General features: G+C 38.4%; 1 protein-coding gene across 2 annotated transcripts in view; it reads left to right on the plus strand.

The window, feature by feature from the left end:
• Positions 1-24,789, plus strand: part of NAV3 (neuron navigator 3) — a 411,497-nt gene that overhangs the window by 258,037 nt on the left and 128,671 nt on the right. For both annotated transcript variants that reach the window (XM_062584755.1, XM_062584764.1), the window contains exons 6-7: positions 12,290-12,429; positions 19,794-20,829. In XM_062584755.1, the coding sequence (XP_062440739.1) occupies positions 12,290-12,429; positions 19,794-20,829 (1,176 nt within the window). The remainder of the gene's footprint in view (positions 1-12,289; positions 12,430-19,793; positions 20,830-24,789) is intronic.

Below are 24,789 nucleotides of genomic sequence, written 5' to 3' on the forward strand. Positions count from 1 at the left end.
CAGGTCCTGCACGTGCAGGGCTAGTGGCTAAATTTCCTGATTTAAGAGAGTAGTTCTGATGGAATTGCCCTGATTCAGATTTCCAAGCTACAGTGTCTGGGGTGGGCTTTGGGCCAGGTCCTCCTGTGATCACGGCTCTGAGCCCACTCCACATGGCACTGAAGGCAAGTGGCAGTGAGTGCTTGGGCTCTTAATCAACAGAAACTGGAACCATCGGAAAAACTATTTCAGGGCTCTGCAGCATTAGTAGCCATCCTGTTTTCCTATGGGAAGCAAATATCCCAGCGGAAGGTTATAATGCAAAAATTATGAGAATGACAAAATTAGGTTTGTGCAGAAATTAGGACTTCAGGAGACTAATTCAGGAGGCTGGTTGTCCTTGGATCACTGAGTAATCAGCTTAGAGACATATACTCCTCCAGGAGACAACACAGACCGGGAGCCTGGTTAATCTGATCTCTGGAGAAGTCTCAGCTCAGTGCAAAGTTGGTAAAGAAGGGCAATGGAGCTTTCTAAACCCGGCACATAACAAGGTATCTAAAGTTAGTCAGAGTGGTGACACCCTGGTATTCCTAATCCCATGTAATCTGTGCATAACCAAGTGCAAAATTGTGAAACTTGTGTTTATAGAAGGAGAACAAGATTCTGCACGTGAAAGTGTCATTGGCCTACGTGAGTCTAGGGACAGCAGCTAAATTTCAAATCAAATGGAGGGAGTTAATAAATGAGAAGTGAACTTACATTGTAAAGAGCATGCCTTATTTTTGGAAGGTTATAATTTACTATCCTAAATGTAAAACCACTTATAATATAATTTGGATAATTAGTGGGAAAATCTGTGATAAATAATAAGTGGTAACTTAGGGAGGTGGACATTTTAGATGTTATTTCTGATTTCTTTTTATCCTAAAATGTCCTACATTCTTGTATGACTAACTGTGGGAATTGAATACTTCAAAATCTGAGGTAGGCACATCACTATGCAGTTACGATTTTGTTGCCGCTTTGAGATTTGTAAAAAAAAATACAGTGCTGGTGGCCTTATTTATATCTGTCAGTGCAGATACATGACAACAATGGCTACATTATATTTTTATGCTTCACTTTGCTAGTGGATTCCATTATCACAGCAATACATCTAAACTTTCTACAGTGATGATCTTTCAACCACCCAGATACTAAGAGAAAACACATGTGGATGAAAGAAATTCTGTCTCATTTATGGATTAGGCAGTAACTGGTTTCAGTAAGCTGTCAGCAAAATTCCACAAGACGGACAAACTATTTCATCACGTACAGGAATGATGAGCACAGCTTGAGGTCCAGATGGATTTTGTTAAATTTGTTATATTAAGAGAGCACCCTGGTTTTCCTAGGCTCATAAACAAAGTTAGGTAGCTGATTTCTACAGGCAGTTGCATATATAACTGATGGAGTGAACTGGGTTTCATGTTGCTTCCTTCTCGGAAGTGCTAGGGAAGAAATGAAGCAGATTGGGCTTTGCTTGTGCTGTGTGAATTATTACAGTAGTGCAAATGTAGTGGTTATGATTGTGACTCTAACTAGATCCGTGGCAGAATACTGGAAATCTATATCCCAGTCTTGGTTACACTGCTGTCAAATTAGAAGAAAAAGGCAGTTGCAGTGTTCTGGAAGGTTAAAATATGACTTAACATTCTGCACCCATCCAGTGCATTTGACTGACATAGGCTAAAAGATGAAAAACACAAATCCTCATGTGTGTCTCCTGGTTAATGGAGAGGAAAGCAATGACCCAAAGCTCTTCTCTGACCTTAGCTCTGTCCACTGCTAGGTGCTTGGCTCAAATGAAGAAAACCTTGCATGTAGCTCCTGCTTTTCCCACTATAAAATCATTATTTAAAGACTGCCAAGGCGAAAAAAATAGGAAAGGATTTATTTCTTCTTTCTGTTCTCTTTTTTCTAGTGAGGGTCTAAACCAACCAACTGTATTGGCCTAACATGATATATGTGTGAATTTGGGAGATGATGCAGCATGAACGACATATTGCTTATTATGATTGCACTAGCATCCGCGTTAGCTGACCTTCACATGGATCTTAGGGATTTAATTTTGCTCTAACTACGCTGTCTTTCTATGCTGAGAAACAACCTTGGCTGCATTTCATTCTGCTCCTTAAAGATATAGTCATTACCATCCTTACGGCTTCCAGTGAAGGGAATTTCAGACACATTTAGAGAATAGGGTAAGAAGTTCTTGCATGCTTATTTTCCTGAAGTCCAAATAACTGAAGTGTAGCATGTCTCTGAGTACCGATTTTATCAGTTAACTGCGTACCTAAGCAAATACATTATATTTAATAATGATGAGTTTCATAAATCAGAGATTTATTCCTGTGGTAAACACTTTATAGGTCATCAGGAAGAGTGACTCTTCCTCCGCATTCTGCTTGTTTACCTCAGTTAACTATCAAATTCATTTGCACATTTTATATAACTGCCCTTTTATACTAGAAATTACTGCAGTTTTTCTTCTTCTAGGCCACAGCTTTGATATGTTGACAGAGCAATATATAAAAACTACAGCTTCGGTGCCTCCAACATATTAATATTTCTGTCACAGTTTGATTAGCAATTCTTTAAAATTTATTCTAAAATTCACCTTAATGGCCATACTTTGAAAGAGCATGCAAAAATGCACCAGCACTTTTGAACGTTTCAAAAATATATAATTCTGTTGTGTTTGAGAATCTTTTAAAAATTATTGTAAATTATTGTACACAAAAGGGCTACCTTATGAGGATAACCTTTCTAATAGCCTTCATGTGGAAAAGTCAGAGCAATGGAAGAGCAACAATGTATTTTTTACACACCTCTTACCTGTAGCACAACCATCTTATTCGCATGTTCTTTAGGATGAGAAGATAAGCATCAATACTGTCTAATTTTAACAAAATGAAAGAAAATATCTTTCCAAAGGGAGTTTCCATTTCCAGAAGAAATGGCCTTTTTATACAGCTATAAAAAGCCATGACACATAACAGGCAGGAAATACAAAGATGCAGATTATAAAGTACTTCATAGGCTCTTAACAGCTCTAAGATCTTTTAAAGCTTTTCGTGTCTTGTTTAGACTTTCAACTACCAGCCTTCTAAAAATTGCTTTTATCTTTCACTTTTTTACATAATTCTATGGGATGGATCCTGGAAATTTTGTCGTTTTTTGGTTGCCACCTGTGCCTTCGAAGTATCTGCTGTTCGTCTGAGTATTTTCTTTTTGATCCTATGAGATACAATGATTTCTTCTGTTAATAAATTACCTCTGCCATCTGCTCAAGAATTATCATATTTCTTTGGCTACCTCTTTTTCTGTTTGCATTTCAAAATGTGACTGTCATCCTTTCTCGTTGTCTGTTTCTACTGGTTTCCAAAAGTGTTTTAATTCAATTTAGTGGTGATTTTCATTCTGTGCACTTCAGATAATTTTGTTCTGTCTGGCATTTGTCTTCCTTGCTACTCATTACTTTTATATTTCAATTTTGATGCACTTTGGTCATAATTTTCACTTGTGCTAATCCAGATCATGTAGAATTTAATGAGAAGTTTTCCATTCATCTCAGGAGCATTTGAATCCAACCTTTTGTTTATTTACCTTAGAATATAGTTTTATTCCTTTTAGGTGTTAGTAGTTTGTCTTTTCTGTTTCCCAGTACAACTTCATTAATTCTTCTCAGTGTCCCCAAATGTGTTCTGCTGAAATTATGTCTATGTATCTTTTTCCTTTCCCAAGCCTGACATCTGTTTAATTCTGATTTCTTGCAAACATTGGAGTTTGCATATACATTCAAGTATATGACAAATAAATGAATGCGATGTCCAATGTGAGTTATAGTGAACTACTCTGTTCTTCCTTTTTTCTTACGTCCTGTAGTTCTGAAGCAAAATAGTCTCCTTTTATTCCTATATATTCCTTGATAGCTGGCTTTTGAACAAAACCAAAAATGTATGACTCAGTCTTTTTCTTATCTTCATGCATGTATTAAGCCTTAGCTTTATGTTTATGCTGGTACTTTCTCTGCTACTTTTTGTCCTTTTTGCAAATTTTATCTTTTAGTATTTTCACAGACACTGTGCAACAAATATGATATTCTACGTATTGTTGTTTTGCAAATATCAGTTAATGAAATAATACTCCACTTTGCAACTGCTATGGGGAAGATGACTTTCTCTCATTCATTATTAACTAAAGTAAAAGAAAAATCCGTACTTGCCTAAAGAGGCACAGTCTATGCTGTTTTAAGAAATTAGTGCCCATTGAAAACAGAAATGTAAATATGAACTTTTGATATATTTAAGTGTATGATTCACAACACTTATAAATTGGCAGCTCGCTTATATATGGGTTTGGGTTTTGGTCTGCTTTTAAAAAAAATCTTGTGGGTACATAAATGTTGTCAGAAGTTTTTCTTATTCTTTTATATGTAGATCTTTACTGTTTTAGAATCAGTAGCAGTGCCCAATATAGTACTCAGCAATGTATTTTAATTTGCTAAATAATAATAGCCTTAGCCATTGTGTTAAATGCTTCACTGATTCAGGTCCATAGCAATCCCAACCAAATTTTAGGATGTGTTGATGAAGGCGGATTTTCTGGAAATCTATGAAAAGGTCCAAAAGACAGTAAGTATCGACTTGAAAGAGTGACAGCCTCAGATTTTGTGATATCCTTTTTCTCATTTACTCCAGGAGAAAAGTTTTGCTGCAGTCTTCTTTTAACAAACTGTGAAACAAAATAGTGACATATGTGGAAACGATCTGATATAATCTTGTTCTAGTAGGAGGTCATAAATGGTATGGAGATAAGGTCATAAAGCGTAAGATTGGTCCCTAAGGGCATAGTCCTAGATTTGGCAGCATACTGTTACACACTTGGCTGCTTTTTTCAGTAAAAAATAGAGATTTTTAAAGGTTGTTTGAGTTACTTAGAATGATTTGCAGTTCAGTTTAAGATAGTCACTAAGTTATAGCATTTATTACTTTGTTGACATCCTTTTTGTTTCTTTAATGCTCTGATTTTACATATTCTTTAATCAAATTCTACAAAATATCTATAGTTCAAGTACTGGGATCGGAGTGGGAAAGGTACAGTCATTGGATAATGGATGGTGGATGATTAGTTTTTATTACAAGTTACTGTGCTCCTCAAGACAAACATAAATGTTGATGCATGGTTGGGGTATCTCAGATGTGTTTTATGAATGATAAACTATTGTATTAAAAATACAATTTTTATTCTAACTCTAAGCCTGAATGGGTTGGATATAGTCTTCTTGTGTAAAATGCCAGAAGTCTAAAGAGCGGAAAGGAGAAATGTCCATCTAATATAGAACAGCTGACATGGTTTGTGTGTATGTGTACATACATAGATAGGTAGATACACATATATTAATTCACCAGGAATGGGTTGAAAAAGGCGAAAGAAATGTCTGAAATATATTGCTCTTGCAAAAATTCAATTTCCTCCTCAGTCTTCCTAGGCTGTTCTTTTGAGGAATCAGGGATCTTTGTGCTGCCCAGAGACTTCAGTATGGTGAGGAGCCTGGAAACTTGTACCCTATCTCTGTGGCAGATACCTCTTGCACGTTCTGACAAGCAGGCTGATGAGAAATAGGCAGCCAAGGAGCTTGTTTTTTGAAAATTTTGTCCACAGACCAATCAAGATCTTCTGGGAAAATTTTTCCATTGAATTCAGTTTTGTTAGAAGCACTGTTTTGGTCAGGAAATCATTGTGACAGAAAAGTCTTGTGCAGTTGTGTAGAGTGCAGCCGCTCCAGTGATATAAGTGCACTTTATCCAAGCAACTGCATGTTGAAATTCAGGTGTGCCAGTAAGGTAGAAAGACTTTGATCCCATGATTTTAACAAATCACATAGCACATTTTAGAACCCCCATGCAATTCTTAACGTCATAGGAAATGACAACGCGGCTGCAACAGCATGACGTAATGTGATCCCGTTGATCTTTTGAGAACTGTTAATAAAAAATACAGGATATTAAGGGTGACAGGGCATGGGTTACTTTTTGAAGAAAGAGGTTATTTTCAGCTTGATGTGTCCTGTGTATCCAGGTTCAGGCACTCTGTCCTTCAGCTTTATGTGCTATATATGCTTTCAAGGAACTTCTTCTGTACCATGCTACCTCTGTACCTACAGATAGGCTTTCTGGCACTTCAGGCTGATGTCTAGCAGTCACTTGTCTCCCTTCATCTTTTTTATTCTTATATATCCATTTCAGTTGAACATTTCACTCTACTTTCAGGGGGAAGGCGTTTAAGAACTAGTAGCATGCGTTGACTACCTAGGTCCACCTACATCTTTTAGGATCATTCCATCCAGCCTGCAGCTACGTGCCCTTCACCAGTCCCCTGTCTCAGTGGAACGTGGCTCTCCGCTCCCCGAGGTCGCTGACCATGCGGTGGGTCCACGTGGCACCCTGCCGGGAGCTGGTTCCTGAGACCAGTGCGGCTGTGAGGTTGCTGCAGTGCTTCCCTTTGGCACCTGGCCATCAGCGCTGGCTCTTGCCTCTGCTTCCCGTTGATTCCTGCTTCGTCCTACGCCAGCTGCCTCCGGGCTGAGCTGCAGTCCTGGGTGGCCTCAGTGGGCTCATTCCCTTTGGCCATGACATCTCACTAAGGCACCAGCAGGAGAAGGGATGCACTGTTGCCTTGTTGCCTTTTCATATCTGTTGGATATGGATAAGCTGAGGAGCGACAGGATAACAGGAGAACCTGAGGCTTTCAGGATCCCCCTTCCCACCCCTCTGGTAAATAAACCTTTCCTTGGCCGAAGTGCTCTCATGTTAAACTTCTGCTGGCTGGTTTGTTTATCTGCATCTATCTTGCTTTAATCCAGACGCATATTTATTATACCTTTGTGTGAATCTGTAAGCATAAAAAATCGTGGGTTTAAGCAAAGCAGATTCATTTTTCCTGGCTTCCAAGCGTTACCCACAGAAAATTGTCTGGTAGGATGGAGGGAAGCAGGCAAATATTAATTTGTATGTTTATGGTAGTGCTAAGAGTAGCGAGGGTTTAGACGTGTCACAGTTGACACGTGTAAGTGGGGGGCCAGTGGCTGGGAAACGGACATCTGTGCAAGCCTGTAATGGGTCCAGCATGTCTAGTGCTATTGGAGAAGAAAGATCCAAAGTCACTGAGGCACCTGGTTTATGAGCTGTTAACTTTCTCTTTGGCCCTCACACTGCTTTGGAAAACGAAGCTTCTCGGACGCAGTGGAGCTGATGCTTCACTGATGCTGACGCATCCAGCAGCGCCTTTCGGGAGAGTCTGGAAAGTCTGAACGTGCTCTGCAGCCTGGTGTTTCATGAATTTGCTGGTGGAGGGAGCCCCCGGTAGCATGTATGGAATGAAAGATTTTTCTAGAAGGCGTTTTTAGGTTGCTGCCTCTTGTATTTGTTCTTATTTAAATAGGAAAAAAAAAATTGCTGTCTATCTGTGGGCTAATTTATCAGCAACTTGGCGACATCACTGAGAGCGAGTGATGTGATCTTTCCAGCTACTTTGGAGTCACATTGTTTTAGGCAGAAAAGCTGCACTACGGTACTGCAATTGCAGAGCCTTCAGGACTTTCAGCCAGGGGTTAAGATCGCTCTCTTCACTCTGTTTTTCTGCTCACTGTCCATGTTGGTTGTACTGTATATCATTTTACCTTTTAATGAGACATATATGCATGTAGGTACATACCATTTTTTCATGAACTTCTTAGCTTAGTCAAAGTAAAGAACCAGCTAAATATTCCTAGGTTCCTACATTTCAAACATGTTGGAAAAAAACATGAGTGGATGATCTTATCAAAAGATCTGACACTAAGCCAGTCACAAATTTAGCAATTTTGGTAAAACATGCTATAGCACATTTGCTTCATATGTCCAGCCATTATTAAGATATATAGCTGTAAGCAAAATGGTAGTGCAATATTCTAATGGCTATATAAATAAAAATATACATAAACTGTAATCATTACAGTACTATCATAATTTATTATAATTCCCAGAGAAGCTATGGTCATTTAAAACAGCAGTTTGTCACCATTACTGTGAAGCTGCATGTCAGGGAATTGAAATGCTGCTTTTATATTTTGGCTGATTCCTTTTTGCCCTGTTAGGACTGATTTTTAATTAATTTTGCACAGTTGCGGCATTTGTAATTGGCAGACACAGAGGCAATGTTGAACTGGGGGTTAGAATTGGTAAAATAACAATGATCCCGCATCACACTCCAGTTTCACTTTGCCCCTTGGTTTGTGCCTTCCCCCTGCCCTCCCCAGTCCTCTCCGGAGCTGCTCTGCCTGTAGCCTAAGGCCATTCTCCCTCTGGGGCTTCTCACATCTGCTGTATACTCAGGCTGGGCTGCTTCGGTGGGCTACCAGAAATCACTCAATGCCTTTTTGGTGGAATCGGTGCCTCCAGGTGTTTCTTACAAGTATTGACAGCCTGTAAATTTGGGACCAAATGCCTGTAGCTTCTGCCAGTACTCAGAAAAAATTGATTAGAAGATATGGAACTGTAAGGGACACATTCAGACTGTGAATATCACAAATGCTTCCTACTCACTTCTCCCATCCTTCCTTAATAATACAAGGACTTTGATTTTGTGATTGCACCTGACTTTCACACCTCAAACATGCCCTCAGGCTGTTTGGATCCCAAGGGATGTTTCTGTTTATAGTAACTGAAGTGATTTGGCAGAGGCATTTCCTTGGCCATACCTTTGCACATCCCGTCTGCAAATGGCTAGAAGAAGAGAGACATACATTTGTTGTTTCAGCAACGGGACACGCTGTTGGGTATCTAAAGGGATATTTATCATTTAGCCCTGTGCTGCAGATGCCTTAAAAAAGGGTGCATTTTCCTGTCGAATTTAACAGTGAATCTAAGTACATATCAGGGCTTTCCTAATGAAGCCTCTGCTTATCTGCCTGGGTAATGCATCATATGCATGTGCTATTCAACCATGAGTAACAGTAAGGAAATTTATGATGGAATTCTTCTTCTATATAGATATATTGTCAGGAGGGTGGCCTTTCTTTAGCAGGAATTCTTCTGAGTCAAATCGACTAAGTACCAAACTGCTAGCCCAGTCAGTTTGTTGGAGATGCTAATAGCCATATATTTCCATTTTGTCCTTTCTGTGGGTGCAAAAACACAAGCACAAAACTTTGAGATGTGTTGACACCTCAAACTGATGGATTTCATATTGTGCGGTTGTGAAGCTAGGATGTAGTCACTGAGGGCATTTGATGAAACTGTCTATTCCTAAGGTAATTTCCAGCAAATTAGACAAGTTATAACAACACCCATTATTTCATAATCTGTGCATTGCATCTCTCATAAAAACCTGCATGTTACATTAATTCATATTTTTACAAATTAATTTGTGTTTTCTGTCCATGTTCAATTTGCATTCATTAACTCATAGTTTGCTGGTAAGTGTGTTCTTTCTATGCGCGTTCAAAGAAATTCTTTAATTCAATTTCTCTGTTTCTTCTCATACAGTATCACAGCCAGATATGCAACTCAGTCTAATCACAGTGGAATTGCAACCAGTCAAAAAAAGACTTCTAGGTCAGTTAAATATCTCTAATTTATTGCTTGTAAGTGATATTCAAGTGAGTCAATGCCCACTGGTATTTTATCCTTTGGACATAAGCAGACATTAAACAACGTGTATTAATGTTATGCTTGCAAGCTTCGCAGCAATATGAGCTTTGTCATGGGAAAGCCTTGTATGGACTGGGAAAAGCTGGTTTGTGTAGTATTTTAGTAATATTTCTAGTTGTTATGTATCCTGCATCTTTGTATCCTGCATGTAAACTGTCAGATATGAAGGACTAGTTGGTGATTTTAGTGCTCTGTAACTTCTGGCTCAATGTGCTTTTGTCAAGAGTGAAAAGGAGTTTGGGAGTCCGTCCCAATTCCCGTAAGACACTTCGACCATATCACAAAACCACTGGATAGGTTGAGTTCACAGAGCCAAGTTCATGCAGAAGCAAAATAGAGCAGAAAAAGAGAACCACTACCAAGACTTCTGCTTCTTTCAGATTAGCCTGCACACAGTCCCTGCAAATGAGATGCTTTGGTTTGGCAGAGTATTTGACAGAGCTGTGTGTAGGAGCTGCCCTGTTTCAGATTTCATCAGTACTTAGTTTATATCTCTTCCATGAGCACTAAAATCTACAAACCGGTTTGCAGAAGAAAAAGACTGAGGTCTAAAGCTTACTCTTGTTTCTAGCCTTTTTGTGGGGGGTAATTAATGTGTTTATTATTCACACTGTTTTGCTGTACAGTTCATTGGTGAGAGCAATGAACTATAAATCGTATAATCGTATAATCCACTTTAAAGGTTGCATTTTGCAGTGTAGCACACTAATACAATCTGAGTTGCTGTGATAGCTTGAGATGAGCTATACCACGGTATGGTTGCTTTGCACCTGCACTTACAGGTCTTCAGTTTTCCTTATTGCTGATGCTCCTGTCTTGTCCGCATTCAACATGTCTGGGGGTTAACAGTCTTACTGTCTAATACTTTAAATCTGTGGCAGTGTTACCGAGGCCTGTTCAAAGGTATGTGACTTGTCCCTTATTTGTTATTCTCTTCTTTGCATTTCCTTAGCTGCTTAACATGATTCTGTAAGAGCTATATAAAACCTGAATTCAATTAAAAAAGACAGCAAATGAGGTAAACTGGAAAGTGTGTAGAGCAAATGACCTCATATGTAATGTGCTTACTGTGGCAAGTTCTCGAATTCTGGCATGCAGAATATATGCATAAGTATTTTATATTTTAACAGAACAGATGAGTTTCCAGTGTTGTACATGCCTTCTTGTTGCTTTTTTTCATTACCTTTGACAAATGATTTCAGGGCTCTTACTGCCTGTCAAATTAGGGTAATGAGAAGGAGCAAATGGATTTTTAAGTTTGTTTTAGTGCATTCTTCAGGGAACAGAAGATCACTAGAATTCGTGGGTCATGGTAAAGGTTAGAAAGCATACAGCTGCAGAGGAGAGACAGCCTGCTCTGCTCTCTGTGCAGAGACTACAAGGGCAGGCTGGCGGCCAGAATGAGCCATAAAAATAACTAATGGATTAGCTCTCTGAGGCTTAAATTGGTAAAGTAAGAGAATACGGAGCTGTTTACATATGTTCGCTAATGAAACTAAAATGATTTGAACATTTCTGATATACCAGTGTGTTAAAGTGCTCAGAAGAAATTTAACACTTTGTAATTCTTCATAACATGATTTTTTCTCCCTTCTGATACTACTCTGTTATAATATAGTGACACAAACAGAATTTGATAACTCTGACATAATTTGTATTGCCTCTAGTAAAATTTATCATCCCATTCCAATGACCAGTGAGGAGCAGAAGGTAGATACTCTCCTGTGGCAAAAGGCTCTTGCTGATTTCAGCATTTCATTTTATCTATCAGATAACAAAAATGGAAAGGAGTAGGGGTACCTGCAAAGATGTTGCAGAAAGTTTGAAGTAGGCATGTGTTAAAGAATCTTGCATCAGAAAACTGATTCAGAAAGAAAAAGAGGCAGGCTTACGCACACCATAGCATAACCACAAAGTAAGGTTCAGTTGGTGGCAGCAAATACTAACAAATGGACTGTATAGTCTACATTATATTCTAATATCGAAAAGGTATACATGCATGTGTAGCATCTAGCTAAAATGCTTGTTTTCAATGATCTCATTTAAAATAATAAGCTCATAAACCTCCGGAGGTAAAAATGCGCTAGATAATACTGCTGAAAAATGACCAGAGATTTTTAAAAAATCCAGTTTTTATGCTAAATATGGTTAGCTGTAAAGTATTTACTAGAGTAAGAGATATGGAATGTTTCCCAACTATTCATTTCTGTTGTTCCTAGACAATTTCTTAACATTTCCTCCTCAAAACTGATATACTTAAATAAAAGTTGGTTTTGCACTTTAATGGCTTGTTAGGATGAATCTGTTTTAGCAATGTTAATGGCAAATGCAAAGTATCTCTTTACGTGTCTTGTGAATCTAGAAAGCATCTTTTCCCCATTTGTGTGCATAAGGATAAACTTCTATTTCCATTTGTTGAGTCTAACTAATTTAAATCCTGCTGTTCATTGTTGCTTACATGAAATCATTGTTATTCAGTTGTTGACTTTAAATTACAGTCCGGTGTTTACATACAGCTTCTTCTGTATGTTGCATTGCGTACAACAAACTGATTTCTGATTACACCATTCTAGGCTTCCAGGACCCTCAAGGGTGCCAGCTGCAGGCAGCAGTACCAAAGTCCAGGGAGCTTCTAACTTAAATCGGAGAAGTCAGAGCTTTAACAGCATTGACAAAAACAAGCCTCCACAATATGCAAATGGAAATGAAAAAGGTAAGTGGTTAAATGCGAGTCACTTTACTGTTCATAGATAGAGTACAACGCAGCTGTGAGTGACAAAGGATTGACTACTGATAGACTTGGTGAGGAGTAACTGGAGATACTGCTCTAAAGTAGGACTTGCTGAACTGGGCTAAAATGTCAGAATTGAAAGCTTTCAAGATGTTACAGATGGAGATATCATTGGATGATATCGCTGAAGTAAAAATGAATCCGCATTGTGTATGTAATATCTTGGGCCATATTCAAGTCCATTCATATCCATAAGTCAACTGCATTAATCTTCAGGGAACTTTGCATCTGAACCTCTAAAGAGGAAGAAGGTTTTTAGAATTTTGCATCGGAATATTACAGTCATCTGTTCTTTCAGTACCTTACCTGGTAGATATAAGTCTGAATAGAGGATTGGAAATTAAGCTAAACTTGATGAAATTTTTTAGGGGTTTGAATTCAGTGTTCTCATTTTACTTTGTCCTTTAAATATGAACTTCCATTTTGCAAACAAACTGAGCTCCCTGGGCCCTTCTATTTCTCCCATATCTGACACCATTTCCCTGGAAAAGTCCCTCTTCAGGCTTTATCTCAGAAAAAGAATAATGTAAAAATTCAGCTTTCTAAGTTGTGTAACTAATCCAGCTCCCCTCCCCCTCGCCTTTCCTTCTCCCTTGGTGTAATGAACGGCATTTTATTCATATCTCTGGGTTAGAATACAGTTGAAAATGATACAATATACATAGTACCCGTTTGCATCCTTGGGGTCTGTGGGAGGAACAAATATGCCGTGAATGTTCTTCATCTAAGCAACAGGCAGCTATCCAGATTTTTTTTTACAAAATTCTGATGAACACACTTTGCCCCTAGCTGTATCTGGAGATATAAAACCATCTTTTCAATAGTTATTTCTTTATTTTCACTATAAGGGCTGAATGTTTTAGATAGTTCTGTAGTGGAATTTATTTTATCAAGGACTTGTTTATGGCAAGCTATACAGACTGAAACGAAAAAGGGATTAGAGTATAAACTGAGCAGACCCTGTATAGTTCGCAAATACGATTGTGAAGTTAAGAGGTAGGAGATGTGGCTGCTTGAGTGAGGGTATGCACAGTAGTTTAGGTTTTAGCGCTGCTTCGTAATGTCGACGTAAGTTTGCTACTGAAATATGTGAAAGAATGAAATGACTCAAGGTGAGACATGCTTGTAGATAATAACATTCTTCGCTCGTTACTTGGAAACTGTCTTTGGACTGCTAAGGTTTGTGTTGCATTGCACATCCACACGGCTTTTTGTGTGAGAGATTTCTTTACTTTCCCATTTCTTCACAGCAGAGAATGAGAACCTTGATGAGATTTTTAGTGAAGTCATCACAAGCAAGAGGAAAAGAGTTGCTTTGTTTATGTATAATCATTCGATTAATTTTAGAGGATATAGAAAATGTAATGTTGCATAAATATATTTAGTACTATAGTTTAGATGTTCCTGTCTGCTTTTCTTTCTTTCTTTAGCACAGCAGAATGAATGGAAGAACATTGATTTTTACATGAGAACAGTATGTATATAAAGCAGAAGTTATTGAGAGAAACTGACTACTGTGAGTGCAAGGATGCTAACACGGTATTTTTTGCAATATATGTGCACTAAAGAGCACATGAAAAAGTATATTTGAATCTACCATGTTACTTCTTTTATCTAAAGAGAAAAACAACTGCAGCATGCTGTTTTTTTCAGTTTAATTATTACAGTGACACATTTTTGAATATTACAATGACATTTTCAAAAAAAAATTTTTTTTTTTGTTAGCTAAGGACATTCTCTGACCTGAGTTGTTTTGAAACAAACTCCAAGCCTCACAATAATAGTAGCAATAATAATAAACACCTGCCTCTTAAAATAGTAGTAGTATACGTTGAAAAACTGATTTTTTCAGTACAGTGCAGCACACAAAATAAGAGCTGTATTGAAAATTTTTCTTCTGACATACTTACTTGCAGTGTAACTTAATACTAACAATATAACTTAATATTAACAGCTTGTGTTGAATGACTGTACAGTCCAAGCACACAAATTTCTGAGACTTGCAACATATGATACATAGTTTATAATTCTGCATTTAGTGCTGCATAAGATGAAGCAGAAAAAGAATCATCTTGAAGTATGTAAATATGTAAAATTAGAACTTGGGACCTCCAGACTTCTTCAAGGTCAGACCTATCAACTTTAGTATATTTTTCTCTGCCCTACAACTTCCTCTTTGTTCTATAAAGAGACCTTAGAAAAGATACATAGTGTATTTATATATTTTTTTAGTCCAGTTATATGTAAAATTTGAAATCCAGTCGCTGTATAACATAGTTTCCAACTCAGTCACAGTAAGGAATAGATATGCAGTCACAGATGTAAAAGAGACCTGAGGTGGATCCAAAGTAAGATCCATCATGGGTCTTTCATTTAGTATTTCACTAATGTTAACTCTTAGGAATGTTTCTTAGAGAGCAGTTCATGCAGTAAGAAATCTTAGTTCCCCTAAAGCCAAAGAAGCTTTGCCTTTGATGCAGTAGAAACAGGTTTTCACCTATAAAGCCTCTCCATAGCTGTGATACGGGTGACTTATGTAGCTGTGATTAAAATAGGCATATAAAATTCACCAAAACAATCAAAAAAAAAAAAAAAAAAAAAAAAAAAGAGTTGAAACTCATCTGTGCAGCTTTAGTGAGATGATCCTTTTTTTTTTCCTGGATGTTGCAGCGTAGGGATGGATTTCAAAGAACACACCTGCTTTCCAGGTCACATAACATACATCTGCTTCTGACTTAATAAAATAAGGAAGGAAATAATAGTACTATTATTCTGAAACTATTTGAATAAATTAATTGTTCACATTGGTAAAGAGATGGATACCTATGGCATTTTGAGACTACCAAATAAATAATGTTCTAATTCAATATGAATTGAAAAAACAATTATTTACATTTTAGAGGTTAGAAACACTGTATCCAAACACATATAAGGACCTCTGTATCACAGAGTTTAATTACCTGCAATTCAATATAGTCATGTAATAGAAAATGCTATTCGTGTACCATACAAACTCTGCTTTAATGCTGTTGGGCTCTTTTGCCTGTATTAACCCTACCCCCCCCCCCTTCTGATAGTTGCAAATTATTATTAATTTGCATCCAGTATACATATCTATTGCTAATTTGTTCGCAGCTGCTATGGTGCCCGTATTTTGCCAGTTGTTCCAGAAGTTGTTCCCCTCCTGTGCTGAAAAGGGGCAGCTACATTCTCATAAGTGTTGTGTTACCCGACTGAACAAGCCGAGCTCTTGCAGTCTCCTTAGACAGACTCCACATTCTTCTAAACATCCTCTTAGCCCTCCTTTATACTCTTTTCCATTTTCTATTAACCTTTTCAGTGTGGGTGACTCAAAATTGTATATTCTAATTAGGACACCTGGTATAGTGGTATTAGTGGTTTCTACTAGAAATATCTTCCTTGCTACAGAATATCTAGAATATCAGTACTTAAATATGCTCCAGCTGGGGAGCTGTTATCACAGTGCTCTTGTCTTCTCCAGCAGCACAGAGCAGGTCACAGATGAGAAGACGGAGGGAGCTGATAGTATATCCAGGCCAAGTTTTACCCCACACACAGCCTTTATTTGTGCAATAGCCTGTGAAAAGAGACTTGAAAAATGTCCCTTTTGTTACCATTTCGTTTTTGGTTCTGGTACAAATTTCTCTCTTTCTGTTGAACACTTGATGGGGTTGCTGTTCTGCTTTCCCAAAGGAGACTGGTCTGAGCCCTGAAGCAGAGAGCTCTCAGGGAGAATCCAAAATTGTTTTCACCAAAAGGTGATTATGAAGAGAAGGCCATTTCTTCATAAAATTTAACTTACAGAAACATGAAATCCTCTTCAGACGATTCACTCTACATCAAAATTACCACAAGGTGGGGACAAATCTCATGTAATGAACAGCTAGTCCAGTTGAATGTACACAAGGCAATGAAAGGCATACAGTTTCAAGTAACACATTTGGGCTAGAAAAAAGAAGTAAATCTTTTTATTCCTCTTCTTTAGACATGCAGGCAGACTCTGCATGTTACTTGGGAACATCCAGCCCACCTTCCTTGCAGAAACATTAACGATCCACTTTAAATCGAAGGTTCAAGTTCAAGTTCCCAACCTATTTGTAGTTTTTCTGATGCTGCTTAGGGTTTGTGACACAGCAATCAAGTAAGCACTGGTACTTGCAAGCACTTGTGTTTTTTACTATATATGTAGTAGAATAAGCTGTTGATGAAGCAGTAAAAACTCTTCTTTCTACAGCTTTTTTTCCCCCCTTGAGCTTAATATTATATGGCAGGACATATGGCCAAGCTTACGTTCTTTTTTTTAATCAGAATTCTTTTCTTTGAGGTAAAATTAATAGCCTGAACACATACACATGTACCAGAGCTAATACAACAGGGCATAGTGGCATCCTGCTGTTCACAGAGTGTTTCATATATTTGGCAGTAGATTTTGCATGTTCTTACAGTGAATATTCTTCTGCAAAACTACTGTGATAGCTAAAGCCCCCAATCCTCCTGTGTAACTGAGGCATGTTCAGTACAAGACAGGACGTGTGCAAGAAGGTCCTCACGCACACCCAGTCCTGGGCTATCAGCCACAGGGCTGATCCCAGGGATAAATTAAAGAAGCCTGAAGGCTGCAGTAATTTACAACAGCTGTTGCTGGCCCCAGGCTCTATGCCAAGAGCTGAGGCTCACCAGAAAATAATGGGGGCCCAGCCACAGCTCCTGCCCTGGTGGCAGTGGAGGCAAGAGCTCTGCCCCCCCACCACAGCTGAGGGGCTGTCCTTGTCCTCTCTGCCATTTAGCAGTCCCAAAGCCACTGCATGTGTGGTGCACCCGCTGGGCCCCGCGCTACCTGCAGCACTGGGAATAAGCTGTAACCTCACCTTCCTCACCAGAACACCCTGGGGCCACCTTCATCCATTAATGCTTTCTTGCATAGTAATAACTGGGCCAAGCAGAGCTTCTTGAAACCTTCTTTGAAGGTGGACTGAGCTGATTTACCCCTGTGGGTTTGCATATCAGACTGGGGAGCATATTAAAAAAAAAAAAAAAAATTACGGTGGATGGAATTATATGGCATCTATCAAAGATGGAAATGGTCGAGCTGCTATAGTACAGGTGTTAATAATGTTAAATAAGTAGACTAGTGCATTTCTCTGTTGTATTAGTATTGCTTGGTTCTTTTATTTTTAAACTAGAACTTCTTACGTGCTATTTAGAAGAGAAGATTTTGCTGTCTTTTTGTTCTCTTTTGTTAAAGAAAAACTAGTCTGTCTTCCAGAATGCTCAAAATCCTTGCTTTTCTATGCCCATTAGTGGCCTTCAGGCTTTTAGGTTGGTAGTCTGATTCATGTTAGAGTCTAAGAACTAGGACTGCAAATAAAAATGAGTAACTTCAAACTCTATGCTGAAGGAAGAAGTGTCTTTGAGTGTCCTCATCCACTCTCTTATTTACACAAGTGGGTCCCAGGGAATGACAGTGGCCTCATGTATGTACGTAACAGACCTAGCAATCTTTTTGCATTACTGTATTTCCATTGCATAGACCTTGTAGCACAGAAATTGCTGTAGTTTAGAAAGGCTTAAGCGTAATTCTGTGACAGTCCTGAAACTCTGAATGGAAAGACAAAATATATATACTGAGAGAAAATGTCATCTGCAGAATCACACACACAATCACAGAATTGTTGAGGTTGGACAGGACCTCTGGAGATGATCTAGTCCAACCTCCCTGCTCAAGCAGGGTCACCTAGAGCATGTTAGACAGGATTGTGTCCAGGCAGGTTTTGAATATCTCTGGAGAAGGAGACTCCACAACCTCTCCGGGCAACCTGTTCCAGTGCTGCACCCTCACAGTAAAGGTTTTTTCTCATGTTCAGACAGAACTTCCTGTGTTTCAGTTCATGCCCGTTGCCTGTTGTCCTATCACTGGGCAGCACTGAGAAGAGTCCGACCCCATCCTGTTGTCACCTTTCCTTAAGGGATTTTTAGCCACTGATAAGATCCCCCTCTCAGTCTTCTCTTCTCCAGGCTAAACAGGCCCAGCTCTCACAGCCTTTCCTCATAAGAGAGATGCTCCAGCCCTCTAATCATCTTTGTAGCCCTAATAGTTACGTACAACATATTTAATTACCATTACCACTTCATTTCTCTGATGCTCCAGATTAATAGCGTTTAGATATTCAGATACAGCTTGGAAACGTAAGCTTCACAATAAACGAGTTTAACCCTCTCATGTGTTAGTCCATTTTGCATGATAAGGCTAGATGACTTATTTGGAATGACTGTCAATTAGCACAGTGTCAGCTGTACTGGTTATTGTAGAAAGTGTCTTCTTCTCTTACATCCTGAAGATTTGCAGTAATTCCCAGATGATGTAAAAGTACTTAAGGTACCAGAGTGACGTAAATGAGCCTTCTGTACCTACTGAGGTTCAGGGCCAAAATACTTACAGTTGCTGTATCATTGTAGGGTGATGTATCACTCGCAGCTTTCGAGTACTGGCAGTGGTGAAATTCTTTATATATTTTCTCCTGCTTAGGAAAGTGCACTGTGTTCCTGAAGTCATCTGATAATGCTTGTTAACTTCAGTTAATAACAAGAAAATATAGTGACCAGAAGGCAAAATTAAATTAGTTATTTTGGAGCTCAGACAGGTGCTTACATACAATAGCCTTACTTTATTTTTTTGCTTTTAAAACATTGGTGGTCTTTCACCTTCAGTACAGATGTATCCATTTAATTTTAATATTACTTAATCCTCCCTTTCCCCCCCAAGAAAACAACCATGTAGCATATATTTTGCTTTTGCTAAATACCCAAAAGAGCTTTTTTCTGGGATTTTTTTTTTTTTATTTTTTCTTCCACCATTACACTTTTTTTCTTCTAGTATCAAATCTCTATGGTTTATTATTAACAACTGTTGGGAAGACATTTTCATCACATATTAGAGACAAAATCTGTAAATTGAAAGGTTTAATTTGAGCAATGAAATAGTTATGACAAAATTATCTCCAGGATTTCTTGAGCTCTGAAAAAGAAATGTTGCAAAACACCACAGTGGTGGGGAAGAAAGAAGCATTTTTGATTAGCATCCTGTATGTTCGTTGTAACAATGCACATGTAAATTATGTTTATTATGAGTCACATTGCCACTAATTTGTTAAAGTTCAACTGTAACTCTGTTTTTAATGCAAGATGAACATGTCACCTTCAAGCAGGAGAAAGAAGATGAATTGTACTGTTGCAGTACGTATAATTCTTTCTGTTTTTTTAAGCAGATTCACCAAAAGGCCCTCACCCATCTGCAGGCATGAATGGAAATGTGCAGCATCCCACCAGCAGTGGACAGCAGCAGGTCTCTGCCATACCCTCTCCAAGTGCCAGCAAGCCTTGGCGCAGCAAATCCATGAATGTCAAACACAGTGCAACCTCTACCATGCTGTCTGTAAAGCAGCCTAGTCCCGCAACCTCCCCTACTCCATCTTCAGAGAGGCTCAAGCCACCCCCTTCTGAAGGCGTGAAGCCCCCTTCGTCTGGGCAAAAATCTATGCTGGAAAAATTCAAACTGGTTAACACTAGGACTGCTTTAAGACCTCCTTTGTCAGTAAGCTCAGGACCCAGTGACAGTGGGAGAGAGGATGATACCTTTTCAGAGTGTGGGGAGGTGGATGTCTTAACTGGTGGGGTGAACAGTGGTGGCTCCACAAGTAGCAGTCCTAAAGTATCACCGAAATTAACCCCTCCGAAAGCTGGAAGCAAAAATCTCAGCAATAAAAAGTCTTTGCTACAGCCAAAGGACAAAGAGGAAAAGAACAGGGACAAAAATAAAGTTTGCACTGAGAAAACAGTTAAGGAAGAGAAGGACCAGGTTGCTGAAACATCTACAAAGAAAAGCTCAAAAATTGCAAGCTTAATCCCAAAGGGGAGCAAAACAACAGCAGCCAAGAAAGAAAGTTTAATACCATCTTCTAGTGGGATCCCAAAACCAGGATCTAAGGTACCAACAGCAAAGCAGGGTGCTTCATCTACATGCGCAGGAAGTAAGGATGTTGAAAAACTGAGGACTACAAAAGGAAACCAGTCCCAACCAGCAACAAAATCTCAACTTTCCGAGAAGGCTTCACCTTCCTGTGGTCTTGCTTCCTCTGAAGGAAAAGAATCTAGCCTAACTCTTCCCCCTGGCTCCTCAGCAGCTCTTTCGGTCTCAGTGGCTGCAAGCAGTGGACAAGTCACAGGAAATGGTGTTGTCCAACTTCCTCAACAACAGCAATACAGTCACCCAAACACTGCCACGGTAGCTCCCTTCATTTATAGGTAAGGTTGCTAAAGCAAATTTGCTTTGTTGTGTCATTTAGAAAAGAGAGCTACAACTGATGGAGTAGTGGTGGATCATGCTGTAGTGTTCCTATCTACCATTTTCTAGGTTCTGTTGCAGCATCACATAGATTTTTTTAATACTGTGTTTTAATCAATATTGCTTTGTGAATAATTTCTTCTAAGAGCTTTTGAGTCTCCACCTTACACAAAAGCAATCCATTGCAAATATCTACCATTTAAAATTCAGGATATTTTGATTGGAAATATGAATCATGTGGTACATTCCCTGTGCTGTTGTTGAAAGGTCACAGCTGAGTCAGGTTTCCAGTGTGAATACTCTTGTTTGCAATTTAAAACCCTCAACATTTATTTGCCAATATTCAATAATATTTGCTTAAAATACACTGTTTTCTTAAAGAATCCTAAAATAAACTTAGCAGGAGTTTTCAGAGTATGTGAGAGTACTATCAGGCTGTTATAGGAAAAATCTTATACAAACTTTTGCAAATATTCACAAGTATTTCAATGTTTTGGACAGAGGGAAAAGGTTATGGCTGCAGGTCCTACTTTTCCCCCCCCCCTTAGACATGAACTAGGTATAGATTAGCTCCACAGAGCCAGTTAATTTTTAGGGGTGATGCAAACTTCTGATGGCTAAGGCTCTGAGTGAGAGGAATGAAAGGTTAAATGTATCAGCCTATGTCTGAATTTGTTTTGCAGTATGATAAAGCAGCTGAGGAGAAACTGAGAGATTTGTTGTTATACAGTACAGAAGATACAGTAAATGTGGAAAGAGTGACAGACTGATTTGACTAATGATTTCAGATGTCAGGTATTGGAGAGCTTTAGCTACAGCTATGGGCAAATTTAACATCTGATAAAATGACAAATATATTGTTAAGTGAAATATGCTGGCAGTTTTTGTAAGTGAGTAGTACTGTAGATCATCTTAGCTAACAAATAAACAGGTGCTGAAGTAGGCTCTGAGGGAGTATATCTGTCATTAACACAACTAAACATAGCTTCAAAATCAATATGGATGAGTGACAAACTGTTTAATTCTGAACAAAAGCAGTTCTGAAAACTGTCTGAGGGGAAATGGCATAATATAGTATGTATTTGTTCTAATATGCAGTGGATAGCTGCTTGAATTTCAACTAAATGTATCATTGTGTGTTAATATAATTGTGTTAATATAATTAACAGATAATATTAATTAGCTCATAATCTGGAATAATTTCAGTGCTACAGTTGATGTATTGTGGTACACAGGATGGTCTGTGTACATGTTAGTGTACATAAATATGGAGAGAAGGAGAAGCTATACTTTGCCCTCAGATGCCTGTGCTATTTAATGGCAATTTTGCCATACATTGATGCCATTTCATTGCATGATGGAGATATCTTATCATTCCTCTAAGCTTCATCATGAAGCAAAATGTATTTGGAATTTCAAAAGGAGATAGAAGCATGCATCTTCCACTGAAAATTTGGTATTAATAATCATCTGTTTGCTTCAAACAAGCAGCGAAGGCGACTGTATTTGAAGTTAAATCTTGCATGAAAATAAAATTCTGAGAGCCGAAGTCTGATCTCAGAACATTTTAAACCCAGAGTAATAGACTGACTTTGAGGTTGTTTCACTGTGTATTTGTGTAACTGAGAGCAGAATCTGACCCCCACATACACAGTAACTATATTCCTTACAACTCTCAAGGGCTTTGTAATAGTAGACAGTGATTTCACAGAAGAATATAAATATAATCAAGAATAAAATATCCGTATTTCCAAAGTCAGCAGATTTATTTTTTGTGGGCATGCGGCAAGTAAAAAGTTCGCATGAGGCTGCGGTACTGTCTTTATGTTTTCTCATTTAAACATAACTCTTTTCCCAGAAGTCACCACAATTTACACAGCAGATTTCCAGGTCTGTTTGTTAGCTGCTAAAACAGCTTTATAGATTAATGAGTTAATAAATAAAAGTGGCCATTCAGACTCACTCTCATTGTACAGCTAAAAGGAATGCCTTGGTCCAACAAATTTACACTGCAGTTCTCAAAAAGTTTCAGTATAATTCGGTAAAAACACAGTACATTTTATCCAGAGTTGTGCATAATTCTACTAAATGCTATACACTATTGTGATCTTTTTAAGCTATTAACATGAGGAAAAGTAAGGTAGCAATTTTTTGGTTTGTTGCTATTACCTGCAGATAACATGTATTTTGCAAGGGGTGATTATTAGACAAGGAAATATTAATGTAGGAATGTGAGTAAAAGGAATTATTCTGTAGAGTTCCTCTGAAGCGTATATTGTGTTTGAACAGACAGTTTAATGTTGCAACATTTATCAATATTGCAACGTTCATGTGTTCAAGGAGTTGTAGATTTTTATTACTGAGTGGTAGGTAGAAAAGAATGTTTCACTACAAGGTGCTGATATGATGTATTGGACTTTGCACTGTCGGTGCCTGATCCCTATCTGGTATCACATTATATTTATGCCTCTGAAACCCTATGATATGGAAATTTATATGGGATTACAGCTTTTCTTCTAAGATGAGTGGCCACAGTCAGAGTTGCATTTGGAATCATCTTAATCGGTATAATTTAAATTCTTCCATCCTCCTCAGTGAGTGGTTATTTATTTTCAAATGCCTATTTATTTTTAATTACATAGTAATTGAGTTTTACTTTTATAGTGATCTGCGGTCCCTTACATGTCACCTCTGAACTTGATTGCAGAGTCTAACTGATTTAAGGGAGGCTAAAGGAGGTATAATTTAGTTGCCAGAGAACTTGATAAGACAGAGAGAGAGAGAGAGAGAGAGAGGGAGAAGGAAGGTGAAAGGGAAGGTCCAATTATTTAAAGTAGACTAGCCACTACTTTAAATTTCACATATTTTTACACAGGCAGAATTAGAGAAAGATGCAAAGTGCACCATCTGCTAGAGTCCCTTGGGCTCACATCTAAATTGGCCGTAGAATTTAGTTATCTTCCGAGTACTGCTTAATTTCAGATTGAAAAGAGTAACATGGACACTTAGTGCTTACTAGGTTGCAAGGAAGACAAGGGAAGAAGAGGCATTAGTGGAAAAAACGTGACTGACTCTTTCTCCCAGAATCGTAGCAGAAGTACACCACCTTAAGTGCTTAATGCTCAGAGTTCTTAACTTTCCTGTGTACCAGTCAGTTTGTACTGCCAAACATTTTGTTGCGGAGATAAAAGCCTACTGTGCACAACTATTACTTTATTTTTTTGTGAGCTGAATTACGTGAATTTACAGATTTCCTTGGTTGGTGTAAATTGTTGTAGCCCTACGGGAAGTATGTGATATAGCGACAATTAACATTTGCTGTGGATTTGCTCAAATAGTAGAGGAATATTTCAGAGGGAGAACCTTGAGTTACAGTCAATTTAAAAATAACTGGAAGCTTATTCTGCAGTTCAGTGTCATTTCATGTACTCTTTAAGTAACTGCTGTGGGAGGATAGCGGATCTCTTTTCCACTGTGAGACTGGAAAGCCTGCGCTGTCCGAACCCCACTGTGTGTGCGGTGCTCAGGAAGTGCTATTACCTCAAATACCGAAAAGTGTAGAAGCTCTTGCCCAGAATGAGGTGACCAGTCATCATCCTGAGCTGCAGATCTGTGTTGTACTTCAGTTAAATTTCACTTCTTCAGCTTGATTTGTGGTGTAATGACAGAGACATCTGGAAGAGGTTTCAGCACTGAATTGCGACCTTTTAGAGAAACTGCTCTTCAGTGTCAATGCCAGACTACAAAAGCCAGTTTGGCAATGCTTTTGTCCCTAAAGAATAAGAAACTGGGGACTTCAGCTATCTAATAGGATGGTAGAGAGAGATTGGAGACAGTTTCTACTTAGAAATGCATGGTGATATGATGAAAGGTAAAGGATGCAGGTTACAGCAAGGGAAATAACATTGAAATGTAAGAAA

The sequence above is a fragment of the Rhea pennata genome, chromosome 1 (genome assembly GCF_028389875.1).
Source record: "Rhea pennata isolate bPtePen1 chromosome 1, bPtePen1.pri, whole genome shotgun sequence".
Lineage (NCBI taxonomy): Eukaryota > Metazoa > Chordata > Aves > Rheiformes > Rheidae > Rhea > Rhea pennata.